The following is a 25,822-nucleotide window of genomic DNA, read 5'->3' as shown; positions in this document are numbered from 1 at the left end:
CTTCTCCTTCGGTCGCTCGTCCTTCCGCGTTCTGCTCTGCTGCTTGTTTTTCTGATCCCGTCGGCCACGGCTAGTGTTTCTTTCCCGGGTCGCATCCTCCTGGTCGACTCCAAATCGGCCTGGCCCTCGTGTCCATGTCGATTAGGCGTACTGTTCCAACTCGTGTCCCAAGAAAACCAGGCGATGTCCACGCCGAGCAGGCCTCCTCCAGCCCGTGCTTCAGCAGGCCTCCTCCGCGGGCTGATTGAAGGAGAAGTTCGCACTGCGCATCTCCATATCAGCTGTGCATCTGAACTATACATGATGAAAAAAAAATGCTTAGAAGTACATGAATATTACAGTGTCAGAGTGAAGGGGTCCCGGGACGGGCAGTGGCCGGACATGGCGCTCAAGTGGGGGCAGATCTGGAACGGCGACAGCAGGCACGTCGGGCAGGGGCTCTCGTCGCCGGCGGCCGTGGTGCTGGACGACGTCGTGCCGCCGGAGTGGGCGTTCCGCCAGAGCTTCGAGGCCAGAAGGCAGTTCTGAATCTTGTGACCACCCTAGCGTAGTGCAATGTACAATTACTAGTGTCGGTCCGTGCGTGCATCGACCGGTACTTATCCAAATTGCCGTAATGTTCATCAAACAAATCCAAATGGATCGTCTTCTCGCTGCTGAGGCCATGGCCAACAAGGAATCGCTCATTGCTCATTTGCTCTTGCTCAGCTCTGGGTGGGTGACGATTTCCTATCGCTGGCCGACGTAATCGATGATTTGCCGAACGTTTCACTGCTAATTGACTATTTCCCATAATTTTTGTCAGTGTCCACCATAATATTTTCCATTTTGACCCATGGAAAGTTTGAAATTCGGCCCCAGCGAACAAACTCGATCATACGAGCCTTGGGCTGAGTCGCTTCATTGCATTTGAGCCTCCGAACAGAACTTGGAACGTAAATTTCAAGTCAAGAAATATGAAAAATCTCTACTACCAAATCGTTTGTCACATGATCCAAGCGTATACATCTCGGAGACTCCGACGTAGTTGTTTTGATTATAAAAAGTGCGATTTTGGGCTCGGGAAATCCTTTTGGATTGGGTAATGACATCTCGAGATGGTCCGTAGGGCCCAAGATACCATAGCGAGCCTAATGGGCATATATATGAAATTGTTATTTTTTAAGCGCACCATAACTGGGCCTATATGAAGAGACTCGCAGATTACTTCCAATAAGGATGTCCAATGGCCATTGCCAAGTGACATGACAATTGCAGCAACTAATCAGAAGGTGTGATCTTGTCTCAAAGGGGAAAAATCAGAAGGCGTGGTCATGATCATGAAAAAACTATCCAACACCACCGTCTGTTGTAGGTTTCAATTCTAGCTCAATACCTTTTAAAAAAGATCCAGCTCAATAGAAATCAAGCTTCACCTGGATTGCCTACTTTTTGTTGCTCACTTTTCCTCATTTTCTTTATGCATCCTTCAGCATGATCAATATATTTATCTATCCATGACCAAGGTGAAGATGGTCGCAATAAAAATCAAGCTTGACCTGGATTGCCTACTTCTTTCTTGGTGCTCACTTTACCATTACGAGCTCTTAATTTCTCAAACAAAACCAAACTGCATATTATTCTTTTCTCTCTCTCTCTCTCTACTCAAACAGATTATTCCCCTTCCGTCAATTTGGTTCAATTTTGATCGCTTCCCAGTCTCTAATGGCGTCTCAGAACAGCAATGCATAGAACCTGCTACTTCTACTTGCTAGCACAATTGAAGAATAGCAACTCAACTTGCCTGACGTCCGAACTTTTTGCTACTCTTTGTAACTGAAACTGATATTTTTTTTTCCTATTTGATCATCTAATAACCTCAAAATCTCAGCGAAAGCAAAAACACCAGAGTGACTATTTAAGAAAGGAAGTTTCGAGGCAACATAACTTTACGGATTATATATGATTAATAGGATCCAATCAATACCATTCCATATGTCTTTGTGCACAAAAGCTTACAACTTTGAATCAACACGAGCTAACTAGATAAGAAAACCCCCAAGTTGATGGACTAGAGGAAAGGAATTTCAATATCCACTTGTGCATATATGTGTGTGGATTTTATGCCTCTAACAACAACAAAAATAGTCTCAACAAGGTGAAAATATTCAGTTCAAATAGAAAAACGAAAATCAACTCAAAAGCAGGAAAACCTTACACCCAAGGCAAGAGAAACAAAAGAAGGAGACTATAAGGAGATGAACATGAGCAAAGGCGAGAAAATAAACTCTATTAAGCACAAAGATCAACCCTATTTTAGATAGATTATAGAATATTTTCCTCTCACAAAAACTCTAACCTATTACAAAGGCTAAGTCTATCTTCTCCTCTCCTCTAAAACCTATCACAAAGCTCTCAAATGGTTGGCACACCCTTTTACAACAACCATACCTCTCTATTTATAGGCATTGTGAGCTTTATTCGATACCAAGTTTTTTATTCCTAAAATACTCCTCACTTATGATGGTCTCCTACCTACCACATAGGTATTTTGGTCCATATTTTGCTCTATCCATCGAATGGTCACTACATCTTCATGACTTGGCTTTGCAATGATGCTAGCTTTGTGATGATATCACGTGCACTTCACCCTTCCACGGTTTTGAAGCCAAACAGCGAAAACGTCTCGCACACTTCTCAAAGCATGACTCATAGCTGTTTGTTTTGACCTCAAGCAAGCATCCCGATATTGACGTATGTACGCCGTCTTACGATCTTGACCGCTGGTAAGTCACTCTCGCTCCCGATCCCTCAGACCATCTTATCACTTGCACTGGCATCCCCTTCGCTCGACTTTGTCAACACATCATCTTAATCCTTTCTTCTAAGCTTTGCTTGATCTCCATGTGTACAGCTAGGATCAACATTGACTTCGCTCGGCCTCCTCGATCGTCTGGCACCAAGCACTCCGCTTGATCCTGATCATCCCATCGTCGGTTATCAAGTTGCATCTATCACCTACACATCATGAGACAAGAAGACATGTATCTCCAAACATAATGTACACCGTTAGTTCAAATCAAAATCCTACAAAAATAGCATATCTCACAAAAACATGAACACCGGATAATCCAACGCTCACATCAGTACAAGTATCGGACCATCCGGTATGTACAACTCATCCGAACTCTGAACTCCCTCTGAAAAAAACTTCATCATTTATTGGGCTCAACACCGGACCATCTGATCAGTAAACCATCACCAAACTATGATTTTACACTTCTCTATTAAACAGTGTGATGTTCCTCTGGTATTCCCGACAACGTCCGCCCCTGGGAATGTTGGAAATCACCCCCTCTCTCCAGCAGGTGTTTATCACAAACACAAGCACACACACTTGTCTCTCTGGATACACACACAAAAAAGACTCGAGAGAATAAGAACTGGACACAATGCAACTAGCATTTGTTATTCACTTGCTAGCAAACGAGTGAGTACAGATATTTAAACACAGCAGCACGTCTCCATCCGCCCGGAGGTTACGCAATGCACTCACATGATTTGCCGGGCTACTCGGTTCATGGCTTGACCGAACAACTACCCATGCACGTACAAGCCAGAGTGACCAAGTATTCTACCACGTGAACCACTACATGCTAATGACCATGCAAATACTAACATGTCGAGCTAATCACAATAATCACGACGGCCGAGTCTTACGCTATCCTCCAGTATAGCCCCAGCCCTCTCTCTTGACCACGATCGGCTTCCATGCAAGCTAGTCTCTTTTGTAGATGAACTTCTGCTGCAACGGCCATTTGCATCTTGCAGATATTGGCGCCTCCATCCAGCTGCATCACACAGCTCTCGGCATGAACTCCGGCTCAAGCCTCATACTTGAGGACGTATCGCACGTACTGCCGTATGCTCATTTCAATGCCACGCACTACTAACACATGCAAACCCCTATACAAAACGTTCTCTACGTGCATACAACTAAACAAAGCAAATATGCAAATGCACTAACACTAGTGACAAGATTATTCCTAACAGACGTGAGATGCCTCCGCTGCTCCCTGTCGTGGTTCGCCGGAGTGTCACCCCACGCCGACCGTCACCGCCGTGCATTCCTTGCTCCTGGATGCCTCACTGCCGCCCCTATACATCCGCCATGGACTTCCCACCGTTACCTCTGATGGGACTGCACCTGTTGTACGTGTGAGACAGTGAGAAGCCTGGTTTCAGAATGTCTTCCAGGTTCTTCCCTGTAATTGCGGAACAGTTGTTTTGGACTTCCAGGCCAAACAATCAGAAGTAATTCTGATCACCAATGCAATGATCAATCAGTTCACAATTGAGTGTTTGCGCGAGAGGGTTAAGATCATTGCTGCACTGGAGTGTGCATGGCAAAGGATTCGTCTGTCCAAATAAATGACTGTTGTCCGGATATCTTCCTTGTATTCCTTGCCGGTTATGTATTCAGAATCCTGCAATTTTCAGGATTTGTGTTCAATCCACACATGCTACTTCTCTGAAGATTCAATTTTTTTGTATTTTTCATTTTCTCTCAGAAACAAAATCATATTTCTTTGCGTCCAGAATACAGACCATTAGAAGGTACGAGAATAAGATACGTGAATACCCTCACAGCAAGACGTCAGATGTCACCGGTTAGCACTTTGAGAACCTGAGAGAAGATATCTTTGTGCTATTTTTTTTAATGATTCTTGTACAATCTGGAGCATATTTGAAGATATTTGCCCTATTTGCATGATTCGACCGAATTAAAATAATCTAAGAGGCAGTCCAGCTCAGCACATTCTAATCGATAGGACAGCTGAAGAATAGTAATTGAAACTTTTTGCACCCGTGTGTTGGGCCTTGGCATTAAGACACCTCCATGGCCTTGCTCGACCTCTCGTCTGAATATTTTTTTTCACAGAGGGTAAAAGAAAGAAAAAATTTACGGTGGTCTAGGAGAAATTTGAGTTATCTATCTTTTAATCGAATGGTGTAGATTAGTTAGAATATTATCTATTATTTAGATGGAATATGAGTAGTATATGAGAGGAGTATATGTAATATAAGTGTATTTTTAGGAAAAAAGAAATAGTATGATAGTTATATTATGTAAATTTATAGGTTTAATGTTTAGACTGGTCTGAATGTTGATTATTTGGTTGAATGATTATTTGGGGATTAAATATATAAAAAAAGATTGCAGTGTCTTTCAATAGTATGATGGGTAAATATTAACATTAGCGTCGCAATTACAGAAATATCCAATCACGTGAACGATCAGATTAAATTTATACTACCTCCTACCTACAAATAGTATAAACACTGTAAAAGAACTCAAAAGAAAATGTACAACTCTACCAGTACCATCTTTACATACAAGACCACACAGGGAGCACAGTAACGTTGCCGTCGTCAGGCAAGCATGGCAAAGACTTGAAGTGTTTTTCTGTCCTCCTCTGTCTTTTTTTTTAAGCATCAACACTGGTATAAAATGTAGTATTTGAATATATACACAAATACATATTATATACTACATACATATACCCACATATCTCTATAAAGCGTACACTAGACCTATAATTAATATATATATATATATATATATTAAAGAGATTTACGTAAACGGTAGACACATCATCTCCTATTGTGATTCACAAAGCACTTCAAGTTAATTCAGAAAAATAAATGGTGAGAGATTAAGAGTTCCCACTAGAAGAATAAATGATGCGAGATTACGAGTGGAACTCCTGACCGGTCACTTGCTCACGAGCTGACCATCGCGCTACGAGCCCGTTCGCTGTTCTCCTCAGTCCTCAAGCATTGGCTGGCGGAAGAAACACGAACGAAACAGTGAAGACAGACGAGAACGGAAATGCATAAAGAAGTCGAGAGCGTGCAGGTGCAGCGCAGTGCGTTGCTGACGGAGTGCCCGTGAATAACTGGACGCAGGCAGCGCGCGCGGTGCATGCATGCAGGTATGCAGTGGCACCGTCACATCGATCATGCACCCATCGCTGCCCAGCACGGCTGCCACTGCAACTAACCTGGGCAGTGCGTGCAGGTCACACTCGCATAGTCGCATCGCAGGCAGAGAGAAAGAGAGAATGAGAGAGAGAGAAACAAAGGGTTTGGTTTGACCGACAGATTAAGGTAGCTGCTGCCTGCGCTGCATGGGAGAGCGAGAAATTAAACAATGGCGTCCCCACGACGGAATCGATCGGAATCCCAACGCCAAGAAGCAGTGCCCGCGTGCAATGCAACGGGGGATGCGTCGCGTATGGCCTGCGGGTTCGCTTCGCCCCACGCAGCCAGACGGGCATCGCGGGTGTTTGCTGCGCGGGCAGCCGGAGGCGATGGCCGCGAGCTGCCTGCTTTGCTTCTGCCGCCCGCTCTGCACTGCGGCCGGCCATTGATGCCAAGGCGGCAGTCAGCCGGTCGGCTCGGGTTGGTTCGCGCTCCATCGGCCGGTCCCCGCCCCGCGCCTCGTTCCTCGAAAGCAACTGGCCCGGACCACTCATTCCTGCTCTCCCACTTTCCCAGTGCGCGCGCGATTCCATTCCGTTTGTTTTGATTTTGACCAGCACCCCAACAGCTAATTGTTGGAGTTGATCTTGGTAAACAGCTAATGTATTTTAACTAATGAGATCGAGAGACGGAAGAGTTCCGTCTCCATACGCATCACGATCGGAGATGCAACCAACACATGGTTACGGTTTCGAGTTGAGCAATGCCATATAAATAAAAAGATTCAGCACATAGTGGTGCTAACTAATCTTGTGAGTTCCTAAACGTTCTAATAAATCTTTCCCAATCCTAACGAGACGCTAAATCGACTTGAAGACCACCGTGCCATCGACAATATCCATATCTACACCGATACTCTTCAACCTTACCATCAAGCACTAATGGCGTCACCGAACGTAGGTACATGTCCACACGCTTTCGTTTAAGATGTTGTTTGATATTAGGGCTAATAATATCCTTAATTAAGGCTTGCTCAAGTTTAACACTAATCAGCCGCCATTTCAGTAGCCAAGCGAGGTTAACGACGGCCTGCCTTTGGATCGAGCACACACGCTCTCAGGTGATCAAGGTGAACGGCAACAACGACGCCGGGCCGCGAGCTGGATGCGCGGCACAGGCGCTAGAGACACGAAGACGAGGACGACGAATCCACCCCAAGTTTTCACGTTCAGCTCGGCAGTGGCACCAACCAAACAACCATAAAGGCGAGGGCAGTGGCGATCACGTGCAGCCATTCCAGCCTAGAGAGCTCATGGCGAATCCCATTGGTTGCTAGCTCCCCCTTTCGTCCTCGTGTGCTTTGGAGGGGAGACAGATTTGGTTGTGCTGCGCACATGACAACCACCAAATCCTTGCCCTTATTCGTCCGTCCGTGCTAGTGCTGGGCTCGCATTGGCATTGGCTACTCCATTTGGTTTGGGTTATTATAGGATTCGATTGGATTGGATTAGATTTCGATTGGATTGTGATCACAAAGCACCCACTTTTACGTTTCGCGCCGGCGGCTGGAGCTCAACCGCTGCCGGACAAGGGCGGTGGCTGGAGCTCAACCGCGGCCGGACAAGAGCGGCGGCAGCTGAAACAGCACGGGGTCACACGGAAACCGAGCGAATCATTGGCCATCCATCCATCCCGCGCGCGCGGCGGATTAGACAAACGGCTGAAAAGGCCACGACCCGGACGGGGCTCTTCTGGCTCCCCACCAACACTGCACTGCACCGCAACGTTGAGTGCTCAGACCTCGCCCACAACGCAACGAAAAGCGAAAAGACACATCGAGCTGATAAAAGGCGCAGGGGGAGCGCGTGAGCCATGAAGCTCTGCCCCAGCCGCGGCAGCAATAATACCCCACCCTGACCCGGCCGCGCCTCGTGGGCTGCCCTGCCGTTGCGGTAGCAGTAAGCGTTGCTCTGTCCAGGACCAGTTCAGTGGTGAGTGGTGAGCTCGCTCGCTAGCTTGTCAATGCCCGTCGGCGGCGGCGATGGGAAAGAAGGGCGGCACGTCGTGGCTCACTGCCGTCAAGCGGGCCTTCCGCTCGCCCTCTAAGGAGGACAGCCCCGGCAGGAAGGCCTCCCGCCTTGACCCCGACTCCGACGAGGACAAGGTCGGTTCTTTCGTCCACCGCCAGCTGACATCTCTCGATCTGCTCGGTGTCTGTTTCTTTGCCTCGCCCTTGCGGAGACTCATGTCTTGCGTTGTGTCGCGCCGCGCAGGGAAAGAGGGAGCGGAGGAGATGGCTGTTCCGGAGGTCCTCGTCCCCGTCGCCGGCTCCTGCTCCCGTGGTGCTGGAGCATCCGCAACCGCAGCCGGCGGCGAGGCCCGCGGCTCCGCCGGCCGTGACGGAGGAGCAGCGCCACGCCATCGCGCTGGCCGTGGCGACAGCGGCGACGGCCGAGGCCGCGGTGGCCACGGCGCAGGCGGCGGCCGAGGTGGTCCGCCTCACGCGCCCCAACTCCGGGTTCGTGCGCGAGCACTACGCCGCCGTCGTAATCCAGACCGCATTCCGGGGATACCTGGTACGCGTCCTCCTATCCTACTACAGCCTGTGACCTGTCTGCAGCGAGGCGTCGCCGTAAATGGTAATCCGTGTCTGTCCGCGCAGGCGAGGCGGGCGCTGCGCGCGCTCAAGGGGCTCGTGAAGCTGCAGGCTCTGGTGCGCGGGCACAACGTGCGGAAGCAGGCCAACATGACGCTGCGGTGCATGCAGGCGCTGGTGCGCGTCCAGGCCCGCATGCGCGACCAGCGGATGCGCCTCTCGCAGGACTCCATGTCCATGTCCATGTCCGCGGCCGCGGCCGCTGCGCCCTGCGGCAGCAGCAAGTCCTCCTACAGCGTTGACACCTCCAACTTCTGGGACTCCAAGTACACACACGACTACGCCGACCGCCGCTCCGTCGTCAGTGAACCAACTCTTCGATTCATTGTCCCGGCATCGCTTCCTATTCAGAATAAACTGATAGGTTTTTGATTGGTTGGTTGATTTGCTGCAGGAACGGTCACGTGACGGCAGCAGCTTCGCCGCCGACGACTGGGATGACCGGCCGCGAACGATAGAGGAGATCCAGGCGATGCTGCAGACCAGGAAAGACGCCGCGCTTAAGCGTGAGAGAGCGCTCTCCTACGCCTTCTCGCATCAAGTAAGGATTTTACAAAAGTTCGAGTTCGCAAGATGAGGTTTTGTTTATTTCAAGCAAGTGTTCGATCTTGTTGTTCATTGCTGTCACGAAGATTTGGAGGAACCCGACGCCGTCGGTGGAGGAGATGGACGTGGACGGGCAGCCGCGGTGGGCGGAGCGGTGGATGGCGTCGCGCGCGTCGTTCGACACCAACAGGAGCAGCATCCGTGGCGCCGCCGCCGCCGCAGCGGCACCGGGGCGCGCGTCCATGGACCACCGCGAGCCGGTGAAGACGCTGGAGATCGACACCGCGCGGCCCTTCTCCTACTCCACGCGCCGTCCGCAGGGGCCGTCGTCCTCGCCGATGCACCGGGCGCACTCCCACCACCATTACCAGCACTCCCCGGTCACGCCGTCGCCGGGGAAGGCGCGCCCCCCGATCCAAGTCCGCTCCGCGAGCCCGCGCGTCGAACGCGGCAGTGGGGGAGGAAGCTACACGCCGAGCCTTCACTCCCAGCGTCACGCGTCGTCGGCCGCAGTGCCAAACTACATGGCGGCGACGGAGTCGGCCAAGGCGCGCGTGCGGTCCCAGAGCGCGCCGCGGCAGCGCGCGGCCACCCCGGAGCGAGACCGCCCCGCGTTCGGCCCCGGTTGTGGCGGCGCGGGCGCCAAGAAGCGGCTGTCGTTCCCGGTCCCTCTGGACCCGTACGGCGGCGGGTACGCGCAGAGCCTGCGGAGCCCGAGCTTCAAGAGCGCGGCGGGGCGGTTCTCGTCGGAGCAGCGGTCCACCGTGTCGTCATCGTGCGCGGAGAGCCTCGGCGGGGACGTGGTGTCGCCGTCGTCCACCACCGACCTCCGCCAGTGGCTCCGCTGATCCGCCGCCCCCCGGCGGCGAGGTGTTCACCCGTTGTAATGCCTTGTCAGTGACGACCACGTGTACTCTCTCTCCCCTTCCTTGGTTGTAATTCATGGCAGCTTTTTTGCGTCAGTGGTGTGTGGTTGTGATGGGGCCTACGTGTCAGAGGCAGCCGCAGGCTGGACTGGAACTGGAAAGCGGTAGGCGGTTCGTTTGGGAAAGCGGGAAAGGCTGTCGAGCGAAGGAATCCTTTGCGCGCGTCGGGGAGCGGTGGCGCCTTTTGCCTTTCCCCGTCTTCTAGATCAGAGCCTGTCTCAGCATGCGAGTTTGAGCCAGGGCCGTACCAGCGCTGGCTTCCATCATCCAGCACGGCATGGCAGGTGCGACGTGAGAGGTCTAGTCCCAGTGAGATCTTGGGCTCCTTCAACTGAACAAACCTGGCTCCTTCAACTACAAGTAGATGGATGGAAGGTGGCGGGCAGCTCTGTAATGGCGGTGCCCTGCCGGCTGCCGACGCCGCACATGCAGGTACTCGCATGTGATTAGAGCTGGGACTTTGAACCGTCCTATTCCCAAGCCGCTTACGGTATGATATTTTAGTACAGTTTAAAACATGACACGGTATAAAATATTTTAAATCGAGTCAGCACGGTACGAACATAAGGTCGCGTCATGCCTACGAACTTGGCACGGTGGGCGTGTCGGTACGACACGATGGTTTGGATCGTGCTCGTACCGGCATGACACGAAAACAATATAACACAATTTGCATGATCATTTTTTCGTGTTTATCCTCTAATCTCTATAATATAAAGTATAAGACACTAAAGTCATATTTGTTTGGTGAGAGATAGTAAAAGATAAATATATAATTATGAAAGAGATAAGTGTTTGATGGTAAGAAATAAATATATAAGTATTGTTAGGTGACATAAGCATATGTAAGCATTGTCAGGCGATATGAAGCAGGGTCATGCCTGGATTGGCATGACACGGCGATGGCACAACATGCCGAGGGTTGTACTTGGATCTTTCTAAAGTTGACTTGTGACAGCATGGCATGACACGATAGACCAATTGTGTCTAGTAAGCATGGCACGACGTGGCACGAGGCATGATGGGGTCAGGCCGTGCCGACACGGTATGACCCAAGTTCCAGCTCTACATGTGATGGATGTGAGCTTGGTAGTAAGTTACGGTAGTTTGCATGGCGAAAGCATGGCTCACGTGACCAGGTCGACACGGTCGTGTCACGTGGAAAGCAAAGGCTTTCGGGAAGGCAAGCGGGCATGGCGGGGGCCGCCTCCTCCCTCCCCTCCATCGCGCATCCACCCCACCCGGTGGTGGTAGGGCGCATATGCTAAGCGCTCAATGGTGGGTAATGCTGCTTGGTCCTCCATCGGCTCGCTTAATTTCACCTCCGATCCTCCTAAATTGGAAGCGATTTCTAAGTATAACATGTGACTTTGTCGCTAACACGCGAGACCTGCTCAGAATTAATCCATATGTCAACGAAGTCATGATATAGTTACATTAAAGGATCTCCTTCTCCTAAACTAATCGGCTCGCTGCTACCTCTGTGTCTAGACTAGAAGCAGCATGACTACTACTACCAGTGTTTTTTTTATAAACACCGGATTTTCATTCACACACAAGAACTTTACATGGATGAAAATCATCCCAAGCAGGTTTTGCATTAATGCCTCAAGAACAGGGCAATGAACATCATTGAAAATATGATTACAAGAGTAAACCGGGTCAGCTCTATCAGCCTAAAGCCAAGCCTTCCTAGCTAGGCTATGAGAAATTTTGTTTATCTCCCTGTTGATTTTGCGTACCTCAAAATGAATTCCCTGATTATTCTTCATGAAGTCAGCTAAATGTGATCTTAGGTTCCAATGGTTTGGAGCAGTAATTATGTCCCCATTTTGAAGAGTTGTCACTATGAGTTGATTGTCTGAGATATATGACAACTGGTCCATACTGAGGGCTTTGATTACCTTGGAAGCTAACCTGATGGCATGTGCTTTTGCCATGAGAGGGCCCGGTATACCAAAAACCTATGTAGAAATAAAGATGCCTGTGGAAATGGAGGTATGTGATACTGCATTTTGAATGAAGATCCCTTAGTCCTGCTTTCTGAGGAGTTGTATGTTTGTGCGTCTGGAATGATAGCAGCATCAATATAGCAATGGGGGCCTAGAAGAAGAGGTCTTGGCATTATGTGCATAGCTAATTCATCATAGTGGTGTTTTCTCTTTGCAATTGCATTTGTTGTTGAAACTCTGGTCCGTCTTGTTATATTTGAACCTGTCCTCCATCTGCATTGAGAATTATACCCGAAATTGAAGCTTTTGTTGCATGATGCACTTGTTGCACAATCCTTCCTTCTTGTTAAACTTGAGGTCATTCTTAGCTTTCCATATATACCAAAGAGTAGTGAATATTTTTTACAAATAGGGAGTATAGGAGCTAGAGTTAAAAATAACCCTGATAGGAGTTTGAATCCCATTCTCACCTTCTGGCAGCAAATCAGATTTGAGTGTTAGGTTAGTTGTGAACCATATAGCTCTAGCAAAATCACAGGTAAAGAAAAGGTGATGATCAGTTTCAAGAAGGCCACATTTTTTATAGTTTGGCTCAATATGATTTGAAAATCTGCTAGCTCTTTCACCAATAGCTATAACTTGTCTAAGAAATCTTCAAGCAAAAATTTTGATACGAGGTTGCAGCAATTTATGGTTCTGGATATTATGTAATAAGCTGGGATTTGTTGGGGTAAAGTTGTAGTACCTTGGGTAGGAATTGGTTTCAAATTTCGGCGTTATAGGTACCTATTGGGCACTTTTGCTGTACATATTCTAGAAGAAGATGGTTTCCAGCACAATATATCTTGACCTTCATGATATAAGATCTGGACCTGTAAAATAATATGTGCAGCTTGTTCACCAAATAACTGAAATATTTTGTTTTCATCCCAAATTTTTGTATCAGGGAGCCAAAGATCATAAATAATGTTTGGCATTTGTTCCCTAAGAGCATTTGTATTGAAAAAGGAATGTATTTGCTTCCATATCAGACACCAATGCTGGGACCAAATATTTGTGTTTCCTTGAGAGATTTGATGAATACAATTTTGAGTGAGAGTATCTTTTACCTGATGGATGGAGGACCAAAACACATATTTTGAACCTGAATTGGGTGCTTGCCAAAAAGAAGTGTATGGATGGTATTTAGCTTTTAGCATAGCCGAGAGGTGAGGATCTTGATTATTAGCTATCATTCAAGCCAATCTAATGATGAGACTTCTGTTTACCTGCTCCATATCTCTTATTCCTAGACCTTCCCTGTCCTTTGGCTAACAAATGTCATCCCATGCCCTGAAAGGAATGGGTTTGGTAGTGTCTCCCTCCTGAATTCCAATCCACCAAAAAGTTCTAACAATTTAGTAATCTGAGCAATAAAAACTTTGGAGAAAAGGATGTTAGCCATATAATAGATGGGAATGGAAGTAAAAAACCAAAATTATGTAAGTGAGTCTAGCAGCATGACTTAGTTAGTTAGCTTTAACTATTGTAAGCTTGTTTTTTAATTTATGATAAATGAACTCATAAGCTTTGTCACTGTCTTTATGGGAAAGGAGGAGAGGATGCCCCAAATGAATAGTATTATGAGTGAACAAAGGAATAGGGAAAATATCCTGTATGTCCGCTTGAGTAGAATGAGGCACCTTTTTACTGAAGAGAATAGAGGACTTGTTCCAAATTGGAATTTGACCTGAGTATCTACAAAAATGTTGGAGAATATTCCTGATTATGGTGACTTCTTGTATGTCTGTATTACCACAAATGATGAGATCGTCAGCAAAAAGTAAAGAGTGAATCGGAGGATAGTTTGGCCCTAGAGAGATTCCTTTCAAATTGTTGTCGTGAAGAGCCTATTGAAGACAAATAGAAAGTTCATTCATAGCCAGGACAAAAGGATAAGGGGACAGGGGACAACCTTGATGTATCCCTCTTTGAGAACCAAAACGACCATGTGCCTGACCATTGATCATGATAGAGAAAGTTGGCGAAGAGATACAAGTATAAATCAAATCAATGAAAAGACTATGAAAACCCTGATGTCGAAGAGCTTGCACAATAAAAGGCCATTCAATTCTATTAAAAGCTTTTGTAAGATCAATCTTGAGTAAAAAAAACCTTTTTGATTCTGGCTATTAAGTCTAAAAGAATGAACAATCTCTTAGGCCAGAATGACATTGCTAGTGATATGTTTTCCTTGTACAAAAGCATATTGAGAGTGGTGGGTATTTGTTCGGAGGTAATTCTTGACTCTCTCAAGCAAAGATTTAACAGTGAGCTTGTAAATAACATTGCATAAGTTGGGCCTATAATCTTGAGGAACAGAAGCATTGATTTTCTTGGAGATAAGAACAATAAGAGTTTCATTGAGAGCAGGGGGAACTGACCTATGTGGTAAAAGGAGGAGATCAGGTGAGTGACATCTTGCCGTATCCAAGACCAAGCGGCTCTATAAAAAGTAACATTTAGGCCATCTGGTCCTGGTGACGCATTCTTCATTTCCTTCAAAAGTCCTAGAAGTTCCTATTCATTTGGAATAGACATAACATATTCATTATTTATTGTAACTTGAAAGTTATTACCTTGATATTGTAGCTGTTGTAAATTCATGTCTATAAGTTGGGAGGTGAAGAGGTTTTGAAAATAATTCCTGAAAACTTGAGCCACGTCCTGAGGAGCTGCCTTCATGATACCCTCCCCATTTATGATAAAAGAGATTTTGTTTTTCCTTGCTCTTTTCAGGTTGGCTACTTGAAGAAATGAGTGTTTCTATCTACATCTGTAGCCCACAACTTCTTGACTCTTTGCTTGTGATACTCAGCTTGCTTATCCAAGATGTTATGGTGTTGCTTGGTTAACTCAGCTTGTGCCCCTTGATCTTTTTTAGCTGGATGTTTACTTTGCAAATCAAGAAGACTATTTTCTATTTTCTATTTGCTAATTGTTCGTTTAGAGGTTTTTTCTTTTTGACCCAGATCTTCAAGTCAACAACTAGTTTCCTTGTTCTGTTATGGAAATTCCGAGTAGAGGAATGCTGCCAACTGATAGAAGCAGTTTGCTGAAAATCCTTTTCCTATAACCACCAGTTTTCAAACCTGAATTTTTTCTTAGGTTTTGGAGCGTTAGATTTGAGAATAGCAAGAATGGGGGTATGTCGCTATAAAGCATAGGAAGATGATAAACAACCGTCATAGGGAAATTGGAACACCATTCCGCATTACCAAAACAACGGTCTAAACGCTCAAAAGTAGGAGTGTCGGAGGGTTAACTCCTATCGCAGGGATCCTGATGGACCCCTTTTTAGAGATTCGGCCGGGGGGATGATTCTGAATATGTTTGCTTGAGAAATAAATGGTTGTAAATATGATGGCAGGTGGGGTGGAATGATCTAATGCAGAAAAGAGTAAATGCGCTGGGGGATTTTTAGACAGGTTTGGGCCGCGCTGCGCGTAACACCCTACTCCTGTGTGGATGCTATAAATACCCTGAAAATATCTCTCAGAAATGTGCTAGTTACAATAATGTCTGTCTATCCTAGAGCCTCGGGCTCTTTGTTCTTCGGTTTCTATACTCGTACGAAGGTGTTCTTCGATCTATGTGGGACTCTGTGTGCGTCTGTCTGAGAGTTCGAGCGTTGCCTTCGAATTCACTCCCTTTGTCCGTGCCTGCCGGCTCCTTAAATACTCGCCGGCGGTAGCGTGCCCCGAAAGGGTGGGCACGAGTTCCAAGGCGCCATAAATGGAAAGGGGCGTCATTATGGCCTCTGCGCGAAGTGACGGGGGTTGAAAACGCGCCCCGCGCCCGATCTTCAGTCGTCATGATGGCGCTGGCAACGGGCGCTGTGGAGAGGGCCCACCGGGCAGCCGCAGAGCGGCCCAGCGTGCCCGCCCGGTCTTGTTCGCCTGCCATAGCAGCGCGGCAGACGGAACACCTCGGGCCTCACGATGCTATCCTGAGGCGCGCCAGATGGCACGGGATGGGACCTGTGCATTAAATGTCACCATGCCCTTCTGCCGGAAGATGGCAGGGACTGACACCGTGCGTGGCGGGAGCAGTTGGAGGTGACAGGCCACGCGTGCTCTTAAATGCGGCATCGGGCCTTTAACTGGCTGACACCTCATCGCTGGACCCATGTGGGGCCCACTAACGGGGGCTTCCTGGGTCATCGGGGAACCGAGTGCTCGGGGGTCACTGTTCACTTTCCCGGGCACTCTCTCCCGAAAACATCCTTTCTTGGTCCTCGGGGAATCGAGTGCTCGAGAGCCATTGTTCACGGCCCAAGCACTCTCTCCCGGGCTTGATTGTACAGATCCTCGGGGAACCGAGTGCTCGGGGGCCGCTACTCGCAGCCCCGAGCACTCTCTCCCAGAACTACCTTCCTTGGGTCCTCGGGGTACTCAGGTGCCCGGGGGGCCACTGCTCGCAGCCCCGGGCACACCCTTCCCGGCACTCGGTTCTCCTGGTTGTCGGGGGACTTGGGTGCTTGGGGGTCACTGTTCACCTCCCCGAGCACTTTCTTCCCGATCACTTAGTCTTCGCAGATCATAGGGGAACCCGGGTACTTGGGGACCTCTGACTGTGGCCCCGAGCGCCCTCTCCCGGGACTTAGTCTTTTATACCTCGCGAAGATGACCCTGCGGGAGGGCACCACGTGGCGTATTGCTGGCCCGGCCCCTGATTCCTGATTCACCGACAAGGAGCATAACTGAATCTTTTATTACATGAAGTATAAGCCAGACCGTTGTAACTCATGTCAAAAAAACCACATTGCTTGACAAAAGAGCAGAATTCATTCATGCGAATCACATTCTCATTCTTAGAACCACACATCTCATTTACATTCATGATGTTGTTGAAGTCCCCCATGCAAAAAACAGGAGTATTTGGCTCTGACAACACAAAATGAGACACTTGAAGCCAGATATTAGCGTTGTTTTTATAATGAGGATCACCATAAAAACAAGCAAGATTAAAGTGCAGGGCATCATGCCTATATGTACAAGAAGCTAAGATAAAGTTCTGACTAGAGTGAAGAACCAAAAGATCTATATCATCCCTCCACATCAGCCAAAGGCCCTCAGAATTCCCTTGAACCGGAACTATAAAGCAATCATTCACAGGAAAAGTATTAATTAACCGAGCATTCAAAATTTACTCTTACGCGTTTCACAGATGAAAATTACCTGAGCATTCGTGGAGTTTATCAGCTGGGTGAGATGCTGCATCTTAGAACTGCTGAGACTCCCACCCGAACCTCGACGGTTCCAACTGAGAAAACTCATGGCACCCATGGCGCCTTTGTGGCTGGCACCTGAGCCTCATGAGTAACACTTTTAGTAGGTGATGCAGGTGGATAAAGAGCTTAACCATGAAATTCCCCATGATTGTAGTATTGATTGTGATGGGTCTCCTGGTTGCCTCCAACATTAGAGGCTTGGAAAAAACTTTGCTCAGCATGGCAATCACTGAAACCAGCAACCATGAGAGATGAGCCTCTCGAAGCATAATCTTCATCTCTGCCAAGGGAAGCTCGACAGCTATTTGTAGCAGAACTCCAATCAACAACGCCATGGCCTTCATCACTGGTGAGTGGCCGTAGGTCCCAGCCACTCCGCCGAGCACGAGGCTGACCCTGATCGCCATCACGGCGTTGTGCTGCTGGGAAGGGGGAGAAAGCCGAATCAGAGTCCTGGTGCGCTGAGGAAGCCGATGAAGGGGATCTGCCCCTCCTGAGGCTAGCAATAGGGTGAGGTACCAGAGCAGCACCCCCGTTCGCACCATCTCTACCAGCAAAGGTCTTGAATCTTCTTGGTGGGGGTGCTCCTATCCTACGCTTTGAGAATGGAGGACAACGGTAGTCGCAGCTCTGAGTTGATCCACCTAGATAGCACACAGGGGGCAAGAAGAGGTGGAGGTGGAATGGAAGGGGGAGGCGGAGGATGGCGGCAAGATACGATCCCCATGGTCATCGGACTGTGGAGGGGGCGTCGGGTGGGTTGGGTTGCAGGGTGGGTTGGGTTGCAGGGTTTATGCTGCTGCTTGGGTGGGGACTCAAATGATGATTGTATTGGTATATATGTCTTGCGCTGGCTCATCTGGTCTTGGGATTTCGAGGCAAAGGAGGCTGAGGAGACGAGGATGCCATGGTAGAGCAGACTGGAGTTATGTTGGGAGGGGGAGCTGTGGTAGCAAGCTGAGGGTTATATGAGTTGTGGGTTGCAGCCTGAAGCATAAGCTATTGAGTGATGCTATGGGTGTTGATGATATGTTGATGTGGGTCCCCAGGTGGTGAGTTCTAACTGCTTGTCCTGATCATCAGCCAGTATTCCTTTCATCATCTCATTTTGCATTTTTTCTTTTCCTTTCTGTTCAGCTATTGATTGCTTGCTTATACCCAGTTCTTTTGTGTTCACAAGATCATTGTTTTGTATGAACTAAAGTATTTGGCTCAATCCCTTGCATAGGAATGGGCTCACCAAGTTTCACTGCTTGATTGTTCCCACACAAAGGTGCTAAAAAAAGATGAGCTTTGTGCAAAGTGCTTCTGAAACTACTGAAGTAAATTTGTGCTATGTTGATATTCAGGAATCTGTCTAGCTTCAAGAGGAATCTCTGAAACTCTAGTCATCCACGGGCCATATATGACAAAAGGTAGGGTCTTTGCTTCAGGCTCCGCCCTGATTTTTGTGATTTTCTTATAGTGGACATAAATTGTTAGCACCTCTCATGATGGAACTCTTAGCAGAACTCTATATGTAGCTTTTTTGGTCACCTTGATTTTGACTCTAGCTGTGATACTTTCTTCATCTCTAAATAGCATGGCCTCTGTCCAGATCTGAGGCCTGTCCAATTTCTTTGAGCATCCTTTAAAGCAATTTTAGAGATATGAGAGCAGTTGGTATTCCAAAGAACTTCACTATGACATATAGAAATTCAAACTTGTATGCTGTCATCGGTTTCCTCAGGTCAACCCACTCCACTAGCAATGTTTCTCTACTCACATTCCATGGTTGTTGAGACCAAACAAGCTGCATGCTTCTCTGATCCTTAAAGTGCGCCATGAAGAGATTCGTTTGAACTTGAGAAATACCATAGTAGTTGTTTCTCCAAGCTCTTGCAAGGTCCGTCCTCACCGCCTACAGAGGGATTGTACGAACCAATCCAAGAGGATCTGCTACCTTGAGTAGAAGGTTGTGGCCCATTTCTTGCATTGGCGTCTGACGGAGTGGTGCTTCTATCAGCTAAAGATGGCGCGGTGGAGTCAAATTCATTGTTCTCATGGATTCCGCCAGATCTGGAACGGAACCAACTCTCCAATCTCCATGCTTCTTTGGAAGAGGAAGAAGCCCCAATATAGATGCACGAGATTGATTTAATTTATGGGATGGGGAACTAAGGGATTAGGGGGCGGTGGCGAATCAGCTTCGTCGTTAGAAATTTCCATGGAGGCGAATAAAACCACCAGAACCAGGAAAAGGAGGCGAAGTGATTGAGCTAGATTTGGGGAAATAGATCCAGGATAAAGAAAGGAAGAGGATTTAGGGGGATTTGGGAAGAGAAACAGACGATTTATCATTAGGATTGGTTGGAAATCTCCTCAGTGTGGTCGACGAGGAAAGGGAGGGAGAGGGAATCGGCATACCGCCTCATGAAACGGAAGGTTCACTCAAGACAGAATTCTAAAATTCTTGCGTTGAAAAAAGGCTGCTACCAAAGTGTTGTGCTTCTACTACTAGATCAAGCAAGTGTTCTTCTGTTTCTAATAGTGTAGTAGTAGTAGGTCAGGCCGGTGTCACTAGGATCAGGAGTAGAAGCCTCCGATTCTAAGGTATGTTTGGTTAAGTTGATGTTCTTTAAAAAATTATTTTTAAAAGCTGTGGTTGAAAAGCTATTTTTGAATTAGATTTTGATGCAGATAAAATATATAATTTATATAATATCTCTCGGAACATCATCTCTCAAAGCTACTCTAGACCAGCTTCTAGTTTCTAGTAATAATGATCCTGTCTGTTTCAGCTTGTTGCTGGCTTCTACTTCACACAAGCCAAAAGCTGAAACAAACATGTTGATTTATTGTTGACTTTTTAAAAATTGGCTTATAAAAGTTGATAAGCTGATTAAGAATGACTTTTCTAACTTTTGATATGCTGAGAAACTAACAATTTCTCGTAAAATATAACAACCAAAAGCCATAAACAGCTTTCAGCAAAAACTATTTTTCAGCAAAAGTCCTTAAGTTTTAGTTGTGCCAAATAGAGCCAATGATAGCTTTTGCTTCTCAGAAACAATTAACAAAACATTCTGTTTGGTTCAACTTTCTGTTTCTAAGTAGCAAAAGCCAACATAAGTTGAACCAAACAAGAGCCAGAAGTAGAGGTGGAAACGAATGAGATACAAATCGAATAGTCCACTTTTCACATTACTATATATATTTTATCACGAATACGAATCCGAACATCCTCGAATGCGAATATGAATCGGATTATTCGAATACGAATTCGCATCCGAATATCCTCAAATGCGAATAGGAATCGGATTATTCGAATACGAATGCGCATCCGAATACATACTAGATTCAGTTCTATACGAATATCCTACAACTTTAACGATAAATTATGAAATAATAAATTTATTTGATACGAGCATAATGACAATTCAATATAAGGAAGTTCATTTTTAGTGGAATGATCCTCAACCTTAAGGCAAAGAGACACTTTTCATACAATATCATGATTTTAAATGATTTTGGACTGTTGTATGAGAGATAAAAGGGCCAAATTTATCGTACAATATATATGGTACAATACCAAATAATAAATAATAAGTAAGAGAAAGAATTAAGTAAGAGAATCAGATAAAAAAATAGAACTTTATGTTACTCATATTGTATTTTATAAAAATATTTCTACATATTCAGATACGAATATTATCTATATCCATTTCCGCAAAAACAGATTTAGATATATCCATATTTATATATGGGAAATGAATTCAGATATATCCATATTCGTATCTGTTTTATCACATTTACGTTTAATTAAACACAAATATTAGATAATACAAATATTTACTATTTATTTTTCACCCAGTCTGAAGCTCGCTCTCCTAGCGTGTTTGGTTCTCAGATAGACGGCGCGTGCTTGGAGGGACAGAGAGCTGCTGATCAATCATTTAGACAAGACAGTGCGTGCCTTTCTCGATGATCTTTCAAACAATTTTCAGTAGGTCAGGTTCGTTATGCAAAGGCTTAGTGCTTGGTTGGTTGGGTTTCATATTCTTTCAGAAATGTTTCGATTTCAGGTTCTTTCTGAAAACGTTTCTCTGTTGAATCACTCTTAATTTTTTGAAAACGTTTGGCAGAGATTCTAGATTCGAATTTTTGAAGAAAAATGACCTGAGTGATTCTCAAAACAGGTGAAACAATATTTTGGGTGATTCTCCTCATAGTGTTAAAAATGAGAAACATTTTAGGTGATTTAAGGTGAAACATTTCACGTTTTGATGCATTTGGTAGGGATTCTAGAGAATCACCAGAGAATCTGAAACATTTTTTCAACCAAACGAGGCCTTAGTGTGCAGCGCAAGGACCTAATGCAAAGATGCAACTATAAAAAAATAAAAATAAAAAAGGCTGATTCGCTGATGCATCTACGAATTCGTATATCATCTAATCCTATAAAAAACTTTTTTTACTGTGATGATACGTATTTCATTTTTTTTAGTTTAACTGTTAAATCTGATAATATGTAGCTGGATGAGTATCTTACGAAGATTTTAATAGATAGTTCCTATAAAGTTTACTTCTCCGAGCATAGGCTGTGGTTCTAGCCCTCCCATCTCTCGGTCCTTGCGCTGCATGCCCAACTAGAAGCGGTCCTCCATTGACTGTACCTCAAGGCTTGGCAATTTGGCATCTTTGCCAATAGCCACCAGTCAAGCTGAAAAAAAGTCTAATTGCTCTGTATTTTTCGCAAGAGCTCAATGGGAATGGAAGTGCTGATTGCAGATTATAAACAAGCTTGCAACTAATAGGGAGCATATTGGTTCGTCGCACGACATAGTTATAACCAGGAAATGATGATATTACACATGATGAAACAACTACCCTTGAGCTCCATGCTACTCATACTGCACTTATCATGTTTCACACTCAATTTTGGGCAGTGTTGACTTGAACCAATTCGTTAACAAATTAATATTCATATCAACCTTTAACTTTGGGCATTTCTTTTTGAAATATTTCTGGTGTTTCTCCTAGTACATGCATGGTTGGTTCTTCAGTTTAGACTTGGGCCTATAAAACTGAACTTTGCACAGTTCTCTATCTATAATCGTCAACCACATCACTTGATGAGTGAAGATCATGGATTCTTTCAAGGATCAATGTTGCATACAAAAACAGACTTTGTCAATACCTGTTTGTATAGCTCAGGGCACCCATCAACAACAATGTGCTGCACACTGAGCCGCTGAAATAACTAACCTGAAAGATGAAGTCGTCAAATTAATTGGTAGTGACCATTGTGACCGACAACTAATCACAGGGATAAAAGCGGAAGCTCGACCAAGTAAGACCCAATTTGAACCCAAGCACTAAATCTGTTGGAGTCTAAGTAAATCAATCACAGTATAAATTTGATTAGAGCAAATTGGTTTCACTAACTACTCATTCACACAAGATGGATATAATAAAACATACTTCTGACTGTATTGGTTCCCAGTCATCCAGTGGAGTGAAGAACACCTGCTAGCTGTACCAGCTTTCTGAAGCTAATCAACCTGAAATCAATATGCAGCAGGCGGGTGTGAGTTGTTAACAAGAAAACAAGGCATCACTAAACAGTTCATTATAAATGTCATCCACAAGACTTGTCTGTAAATACATAGGAGAGTCAGAGGCCGGGGGTTCTCAGCACAGAGTTTGGAAAAGATTTCCAGGTCCAGCTTCCCCTGATGCGCAGCAGGAGCCACCTCCCTTTGCCAGCCTTCAAACCATTCGATCAATGTACACCACATACAGCCCGTTCATGTTTGCCAGTACTTGCAAATCATACTTACGTTATGAAATCAAAACTCTTCTATTTCTTCTGAATTGAGAAATGGATTCACTGGACAATTATGATCGTCTTACGTTATGAAATCAACACTCTTCTATTGCTATCTAAATCTGAACGAATTGAAGGTCAGCTTACATGATGAATAGGATGGTATGCATATCAGGGAAAGCATCATCAAGCGGATCAATGGTAAGTAATATTTCTGATATATTTGAGACCCTCTGACAAACTGCAAGGATTATCCGCTGACCAATGACCTTCCTCATTTCCTAACTTACGAAATAACTGTTGCACAGAGAATTGGGCATCTGAGCAGTCAACTGATCCTGCAAAATATTGAGCAGAATGGAAGAACACAAATCAATATGCTATTAGTGATATTAGAAGCAAACATGCATGCGTGTCAAATTCAGAGTTCAACACTCTTCATCTTTTCAATGAGGTACATTCTGCAACTGAATGATCAAAGGGCCTAGGCTTGTTGCCACAGAAAAATATCGTGATATTTGAAAAAAAATTGACAAAAGAACGGGTTCCCAAAACCCAAATCAAGTATATTGAAAGTCAAGTAAAGTCCATTTTCCAACAAACATAAGCAATGCTGCAACTGAAGGCACAGTTTCTTGTAACTCGTTGCATCGCGTCATCACATTGCACGTGCCGCTCTGAAAGAATATATATATGCATAATATACTAAGTGTGTTAGGAATATATCAAGTAAATATCACCTGAATCCGTAGTACTAGATATTTCAGGAACGGTGCACATCTTTTTCATCAAACGCGTCACTGAACTATTGATTATCTCCTCAACTAGCTCTGTTTCCCTATCTGATGATAGTGTTCTTCAATGAAGCTGGAAGGCAAATCAGTTACCAATTGATTACCATGGCTGTCTCAATCAACTATAGATTGAACACATAATATGAATAGAAATTTTCATCGTGTAAGTATTGATAATCTTGCATGGCGGTTCATTTTTGGAATTCTTTTATGGTAGTGTAATTTCTAAGAAGACAGAAAGGTAAGGCAGGGTAAAATAGCAACCAAACGTAAGAAAACAGAAAGCTAAGCTTGGAAGTAACTTCATAAGTCATATTCCAACTACAAGAGAATGCACAAGATCCATTGGGGGTTCAATATCAGTATCAATATCTGCAATATAAATAACTGCAGAAAATCAAACCATTGAATTGCATAGTCTAAACGTAAGAAAACAGAAAGCTAAGCTTGGAAGTAACTTCATAAGTCATATTCCAACTGCAAAAGAATGCACAAGATCCATTGAGGATTCAATATCAGTATCAATATCTGCAATATAAATAACTGCAGAAAATTAAACCATTGAGTTGCATAGTCCCTGGATCCGTTGAACTTCATATTCTTGTTTTGCCTTGTCAAAACAATGCTAATCATAAGCAACATCAGTATGCATAGTGCTTCTGGATGTCCATTCTACCCTGAATTCCTGGTTGAAGTAGCAACTACAGTGGCAACTACTTAGAGTATTACATGGATCTATTATATACTACAAGATCATTCCTAACATTTCACCATGCATGCTTGAGAATAATATGACAATGCCATGGAAATAACTAAATAAATTAATGGAGCAAATAATGATAGTGCAGCGCAATGGAATGTACATCAGCTACCATTTTCCTTCAAATAATATAAAACTAGCGCGATGTCTGTGCAAATGCGCGGCTAGATGCTAAAGTGAATATGTTTGTATTCAAAATCAAATTACCTCCCTTGTAGAACGATCTTCACTTTAGCCTTCATTTTTCTTAACAAATTTTATAGTCTACTAAATTTTCCTTTTTCGCACTCCAAGTTTCATATGGTCAGACTTTGGATTTCAGCGTGCCACTATATTTTTCTACCTTAGCTTGTCCAATAAATCTTAAGATACTCGTTTAACTCTTAACTAAAATCATGTAATGAGTTATGTACGATAGCAAACTAATAACTAAATCTTCGTAATCATTATATGTGTGTGTTTTCTATTTTGGTCCAAATTACTCTAGGAGTGTTATTTGATTATAAAGTAAATTTCAAAAACCTATAAATATTTTAACATATGTTACAGAAAACTACAACTTCTTGTGTCCATTTCAAAACCTACAACTATTTTGACATATGTTACAAAAACTACACTTTCTCACCGTAGGCTCACCTGTCATCCTCTATGACATATAATAAAAGGATTAGTTATAAATTCACTTGTTGCCAGATGATGGCAGGTGGATCCACTATGAGAAAGTTGTATTTTTTGCAATATGTATTAAAATAGTTATATTTTTTTGAAATGAACACTAGAAGTTATAGTTTTTTTAACATGTGTTAAAATAGTTATAGTTTTTTATATGAGCACTAAAAGTTATAGTTTTTACAACATGTGTCAAAACATTTGTAGTTGAAGTTATAATGAAAGTGCATGCTATTCAAATAAATCGACAGCGTAATTATCTGAACCGGCCCAGAAAATAAGGCGTTCAGATGTAGAGGAATAGAAGCGGTAGCTGCTGCATTGCAACGTATGAAGAGAATATGTGGTGTACAAATTGCGACATCAGCGCCTCTATATTAAAGAAATGTTCACATTTTTACCTATTCAACTTGGATAAGGACTCTGCTTATGCTACGTATCTTAAATATATTTTAATCTAGTGAAGTCAACAAA

General features: G+C 44.8%; 1 protein-coding gene and 1 pseudogene across 1 annotated transcript; one reads left to right on the top strand and one right to left on the bottom strand.

The window, feature by feature from the left end:
- Positions 1-7,428: 7,428 nt before the first annotated feature.
- On the top strand, positions 7,429-10,547 carry LOC133898426 (protein IQ-DOMAIN 17-like). The gene is made up of 5 exons (XM_062339118.1): positions 7,429-8,128; positions 8,238-8,540; positions 8,627-8,920; positions 9,015-9,161; positions 9,253-10,547. Exons 1-5 carry the CDS (start codon positions 8,006-8,008, stop codon positions 10,012-10,014), a joined length of 1,629 nt encoding a protein of 542 aa, XP_062195102.1. The 5' UTR covers positions 7,429-8,005; the 3' UTR covers positions 10,015-10,547.
- A 12,307-nt stretch (positions 10,548-22,854) lies between these two features.
- Positions 22,855-24,921, bottom strand: LOC133899404 (protein MULTIPOLAR SPINDLE 1-like; annotated as a pseudogene).
- Positions 24,922-25,822: the final 901 nt, after the last annotated feature.

This window comes from Phragmites australis, chromosome 18, assembly GCF_958298935.1.
Source record: "Phragmites australis chromosome 18, lpPhrAust1.1, whole genome shotgun sequence".
NCBI lineage: Eukaryota > Viridiplantae > Streptophyta > Magnoliopsida > Poales > Poaceae > Phragmites > Phragmites australis.
Note: the sequence above shows the minus strand (reverse complement) of the source record. Positions and strands in the feature narration are given on the sequence as shown.